Source organism: Heptranchias perlo, chromosome 8 (assembly GCF_035084215.1).
Source record: "Heptranchias perlo isolate sHepPer1 chromosome 8, sHepPer1.hap1, whole genome shotgun sequence".
Lineage (NCBI taxonomy): Eukaryota > Metazoa > Chordata > Chondrichthyes > Hexanchiformes > Hexanchidae > Heptranchias > Heptranchias perlo.
In genome coordinates this window covers 18,839,620-18,845,619 of record NC_090332.1, presented here as the reverse complement: position 1 = coordinate 18,845,619, position 6,000 = coordinate 18,839,620, and the positions used below count along the sequence as shown (strand labels likewise).

General features: G+C 42.3%; 1 protein-coding gene across 4 annotated transcripts in view; it reads right to left on the bottom strand.

The window, feature by feature from the left end:
* Positions 1-517: 517 nt before the first annotated feature.
* Positions 518-6,000, bottom strand: part of LOC137324455 (lutropin-choriogonadotropic hormone receptor-like) — a 98,625-nt gene continuing 93,142 nt past the window's right edge. For all 4 annotated transcript variants that reach the window (XM_067988737.1, XM_067988738.1, XM_067988736.1 and 1 more), the window contains one exon: positions 518-5,830. In XM_067988737.1, the coding sequence (XP_067844838.1) occupies positions 4,555-5,830 (1,276 nt within the window). In that variant the 3' untranslated portion in view covers positions 518-4,554. The remainder of the gene's footprint in view (positions 5,831-6,000) is intronic.

The window sequence follows — 6,000 nt, the reverse complement described above, 5'->3', positions numbered from 1 at the left end:
GTGTGTGCATCCCGATGACGTATTTGGGACAAGACTTTGTTATTTAAATTAGGCCCTCACTCTTCTGGAATGGATGGCCTTCCCATGTCTGAAAACAGGCAAGTAAAAACGGAGGGGTGCGGGAACGCTGCACGACCCCCGTCATCTTACACCCACCCCCCACCCGTACCATGGCTGCCAGGCTGGGGGGCAGTTAAAATTGGAGCTCATAAGTCAGTGTAGATAATAAATCAAATTCTGTAGTGCTCTGGTCAGACTGTACTTTGAATAGTGCGTCCAGTTCTGGTTGCCAAGAAACAAGAGAGTTATTCAAGCACTGGAGGCAATTTAGAGAAGATCTCCATTGTCAGAGGTCTGAGTTATGAGAAAAGCCTGGATAGATGTGCTTTTTAGCTTGGAAAGGAGGCATCTGAGAGGTGATCCTACAGAGGTATATAAGATTGTTAAGGATATAGTGAAAGTTAACCCAGAATATTACTTTAAATTAAACTGCAACAGTAGGACTAGGGGACACAGGTTCAAACAAGTAAAAGTTAATTTTAATATTGATATCAAGAAATTCTTCTTCACACAAAGAGTGGTCAATATGTGGAATAGACTTCCAGTTGGGGCAAAAACCCTGAAATCATTTAAGAAGCTGTTGGATACTACAATGGGAGGATGTTGGGATCTCTCTGAAAGGATGAACTAAGATGGGTCAAATGGCCTTCTTCATCTGTAATTATCTTGTGATCTCGTGATTTCTGGTTGAGTCTGGCATCCCACCAGTCCTGTCCCCGAAAGCGATGTCATTACAGAGAGGGGTTGGTGGAAGAATTTTTCTGTGAAAGGGGCATTAATGGGTTCCTGCCCCTGCTCCCACTGCATGTAAATTACATCCCCCAAAACCCCAGAATTTGAGGGCTCATTTTTTAATCAAAATCCATTGCCTACCCTTTGGAGCACTGATTCCCATGTGGCCATATTGGATTGAGATCCTGCCAATAAAATGATAGATAACATAACATAAAGAGAAAGGCTTGCATTTACATATCGCCTTTCATGAGCTCGGGACGTCGCAAGGCGCTTTACAGCCAATGAAGTACTTTTTGAAGGGTAATCACTGTTGTAGTGTAGAAAATGCGGCAGCCAATTTGCACATAGCAAGGTCCCACAAATAGTAATAATATAATGACCAGATAATCTGTTTTAGTTATGTTGGTTGAGGGATAAATATTGGCCAGGATACCGAGGAGAGCTCTCCTGCTCTTCTTCAAAATTGTGCCATGGGAGCTTTTACGTCCACCTGAGAGGGCAATGGGGCCTCGGTTTAACGTCTCATCGAAAAGATGATTCCTCTGAGAGTGCAGCACTCCCTCAGTACTGCGTTGGAGTGTCAGCCTAGATTATGTGCTCAAGTCTCTGGAGTGGGACTTGAACACACAACCTTCTGACTCAGGTGAGAGCGCTACCACTGAGCCACGGCTAACACCTAAGTCTGGTTTTCCTCATTCCTTGAATGAAGTTCAGTGTCCATGTAAAATTAGAAGCGTCCTGCATCCAATGGGTGAAAAATAATCAAATAGGAACATTGCTCCTTTAGCAACTTTTTGCCACGCACAGCTGGCCTCAAAAGTTGACTATTGCCACTATCATCTGTAATGTCTTGTAGGTGATGCCCTTAGTTTTGTGACCAGCAGCAGTAGAACTGTGACCTCAAAATTATGACAAGAATAATGAAATACAGACGATTAGTTAGTAATTCCAAGGCAGCAATAGATGGGGAAGACATAGGCTGGGTAGGGAGCTTTGAATCTCAAGGTTGAACTTAATTCAAAGGAGGAAGATTGTACCCATGGTAAGTGCTCTAAAAAAAATTCTCATTTGTTTAACTTCACATACAATTAGGAGTGAACCAAAGTAATACAAAATCTGTCAGAGAGTGCAGAAAAATGAAAATTCAAAGTTTAAAAAATACTGTTCCAAACACAGATTATTCAAGAGAGCATCGACAAATAGTGGAGATTTTGGTGACTTGTTGAACAGATAATTTAACTAGAAGAATTGGATTCTTGAGTTTGAAGGTTAGATTTATTTTGTTTCCTTTTTTAAATAAACAAATGATTGATACTGCAATGTATTTAAAATGTTCTTATTTATATTTTTCCCACTTATTTTTTTCCCCTCTTGTTCTGGAGACATCGACTTGCATTGGAGTATGGTTGCACAAAAGCCAGTTGCCCTCTGGTATCTCATCCAAATGGATGCACTTCATGTATGAGCTAGACCCTGAGTGTTGGCAGGTTATCCAAGCCTAATCCTGACCTCACCAAACGTGTTCACAGACACAAATAGGGAGACAAATTGTACCATCTATATTGCCATCTCTACTGAGATCAGCTAACTAAACATGGACCAAGAATCAAAATGCAACCTATTGCCCTGCAAGGCTCATTTACCGCTTTTACTTACTGAGCCATTGGAGGAGCTAAAATATTACCACTTCAAATATTATTTGAAAACTATGAGACTGGATGTTCTTGAGAGTTGCAACAAACAAGGGAGCACTAAGTGTTGTCACTAGGGACAAAGAGAAAAATATTCCAGCACCGTCAGTGTCCTCCCTTATTACACAGAAGCAAAAGTCACAAAGGAAACAAGCATGCAATGGAATTTTTAAAAAGTTGTTACTACATCAATGCAAATACAGAAATGATTTGCATTGAAAAACATTGAAGTGGTGCAGAATTTCTTTGGAAATGCAAAAATATATGGAAGTTTTAACTCCCCCTCCCCCCACCCCCCGGCAGAACCAATAACAACAACTTGCATTTATATAGTGTCTTTAACATAGTGAAACATCCCAAGGTGCTTCACAGGGAGGTTATCAGATAAAATTTGACACCAAGCCATATAAAGAGATATTAGGACAGGCGACCAAAGCTTTGTCGATGAGGTAAATTTTATGGAGCTAATTACAGGAGGAGAGTGAGGTAGAGAGGCGGAGTGGTTTAGGGAGGGAATTCCAGAGCTTAGGGCCTAGGCAGTTGAAAGCATGGCCATCAATAGTGGAGCAAAGGAAATCAGCGATGCGCAAAAGGCAAAAATTGGAGGAGCGCAGAGCTGAAGGAGGTTATAGAGATAGGGAGGGGTGAGGCCGTGGAGGGATTTGAAAACAAGGATGAGAATTTTTAAATCCACGCATTGCCCTGACCGGGAGCCATTGTAGGTCAGCGAGCACAGGGGTAATGGGTGAATGGGACTTTGTGCGAGTTAGGATAGCAGAGTTTTGGATGAGCTCAAGTTTACGAAGAATGGTAGGTGGAAGGCCGGCCAGGAGACCACTGTAATAGTTCAGTCCGGAGGTAACAAAGGCATGGATGAGAATTTCAGCATCAGATGAGCTGAGGTAGGGACGGAAATGGCGATGTTACAGAGGTGGAAGTAGGCGGTTTTGGTGATGGAGAGGATATATGGTCGGAAGCTCAGCTCACGGTCAAATAGGACGCCGAGGTTACGAACAGTCTGGTTCAGCCTCAGTGATTGTGTCGGTGCCAGGTGGGCAGGCAATTAAAATGGAGTGGGTAAAATACTCACACCATTCCCACTCTGTTCCAATTTTAACATGCTTGATTTTTCAGGCGTATGAAGTGTCTGCCTGAGTCAGGCATGAGCTTCATACATTTATGCGAATTTGGGACCTATTACATCAATAGGGCCCCAACACCATTTTAGCCAGGAAGTCAGTGAGGCAATCGCCCTGACAGCAGGAATCTGGTATGAAGACTGAAGAGGTGAGTTTAAAACTTTCATTAGCTGGGCCAGTGTAGGCTTTCCCTGCTCTAGATTCCCCCCTTCCCGAACTGCTGACTGCCCCAGGACCCCCGTAAACCCCGTCCATGAACCGACCTTGGGCATGGCGGACGGCCTCCAGTTTTGGGCAGGATGTCGGTCAGTTAATGAGGCCCTGCCATTAAGATGGGCTGGGCCTCCCGCTGCTGCTGCTCCCGGTCGGGCTGGCTGCTGGCTAGGCTGCTTTCCCGCCCAGGAAACAAACTCCCCCTAGAGTGTAAAGTGCACTACAATAGAATGAATGAAAATTATTTCCAAAATTCTGTTCAAATTTTTCACTAAAAATGTATGTACATTTAGATAAATTTTTCCAACTAAAACCTCTTACATAGCTTCCCTTGATGGCCTATTTGGTAAAGGTACTTCTTGGTATAGTGGAGAAGCCATTGAGACCAGAATGTTCCAGATTTGATTGTTGGTCTCAACTGATTTCAACCAGGGCAGCAATTTGCTACTAAATTTCGCCTCAGCTTTCCTGGGTAGGAAGAGAAAAATCAATCAGGGTTCCTTCCCCTGCTTGCATCTGTTGGGTGAGAACTGCATCAGGTTCAGATCTGGTGCCCTTGACTAGTATGCCAACACTTACTGCCTGGGCTCACACTCGAAAAGTTGACACTTGGGTGAGGTACTGGATTGCTGCTGATACCTGTGGATTCAACACCTTCAGTAGAGAAGGAGAGAAAACTGGCCAAAAAAAAAACTTACATGGAACATGAAATGTTATCAGCATCCTTTACAACTATATTCAGCAGTTGCGTTGACAGGTAAATCCTGCTCACTGAATGTTGTTAGCTTGACAACTGCACCTGAGCTTTCCTTGGTGCCACTCCTTGAGTTGGAGTTGTCAGTTTTATAAATTTGTGCCTGCATTTCGCAGTAACCAAACTTGCTCATCAGGATGAAGAAATCCCTTCTGAATGCTTTCGTAAAGATTGCATACAGAAATGGATTTGCGCATGAGTTAAGAGGATAAAACAATACTAGCAGAATTTTAGCATTGGTCACTGTAATAAGGGGTGATTTGAAAGCTGCTGAAATAGCAAAAAATGATATAGGAGCCATACACATGAAGTCTGTAAAGATTAGTATCGCCATTCGTTTGGCAATTTTTGTGTCACTTCTTTTAGAGACAAAGTCAGGATTTTTCACAGCTAAATATATTTTGATATAGCAGACACAAATTATAATAAAGGCTACAACATTCAGTACCAATAGGAATATAACGTAAGCCTGGGAAACAGTAGTTTCTATATCCATGGGCAGACAGATGCTAACTTTCATGTAATTGCTGATTCCTACAAGTGGCAGCATTGCTACAACAAGAGAGAATACCCAGCCTCCAAACATAATCACAACAGCGTGCCTCAAACGAATCTTCTGGTCCAGTTGCATGGCATGGGTAATCGTATGCCATCTTTCGAAGGTGATCACCATGAGCGTGTACACCGAGAGCTCGCTTGCAAAAACAGTAAAGAAGCCGGCACTGGCGCACCCGGCACCAGTTTGCCAGTCTATAGCATAGTTGTAATACTGACTTTTGGTGCTCAAATCAACAGATGCAATGAGTAGCAAATAGAGACCCATGCAGAGGTCGGCAAAAGCGAGATTGCACATAAGGAAGCGTGGGACTGTGAGCTTATTCTGACTAATCACCAAAACAATAAATACCACAAAGTTACCCACGATGGCAAGGATGTTAATGAACCATATCAAAACTCTTAGAATGTTGTATCCCATTATATCTTCACATGGGTTGAAGGCATCTGGTTCTGGAGTACAGACAAGGTCCACTTTAGTGTGGCAAAAGCCATAATCAAATGATACTGCATTTTCATAAATCTCCTCTATATGTTCATATTCATCATCAGGGTTATTTTCAGGAAAGTGTGTATAATTCTGTGAGGAAGGATATTTCTTCAGTCCAGCAGAAAAATTCTGTAAGCTCCTCTGTCCAAGCTGTAGTGGTGGTAGATTAGGATGAGAATAGTCATTCCTGAAACTATAAGCAGACAAAGAGAAGAAACAGTTTATTAGTATATGGATTTTATTTAAGTTTTGAAAGGTAAATCCACAGTGAAACAAGTACATCTTGCAGTTTCATATCATGATTGTATTATTATAGAATTTCAAAACACCAAACAGTTTTAGAGTTTCCTCCGTCCATCACAT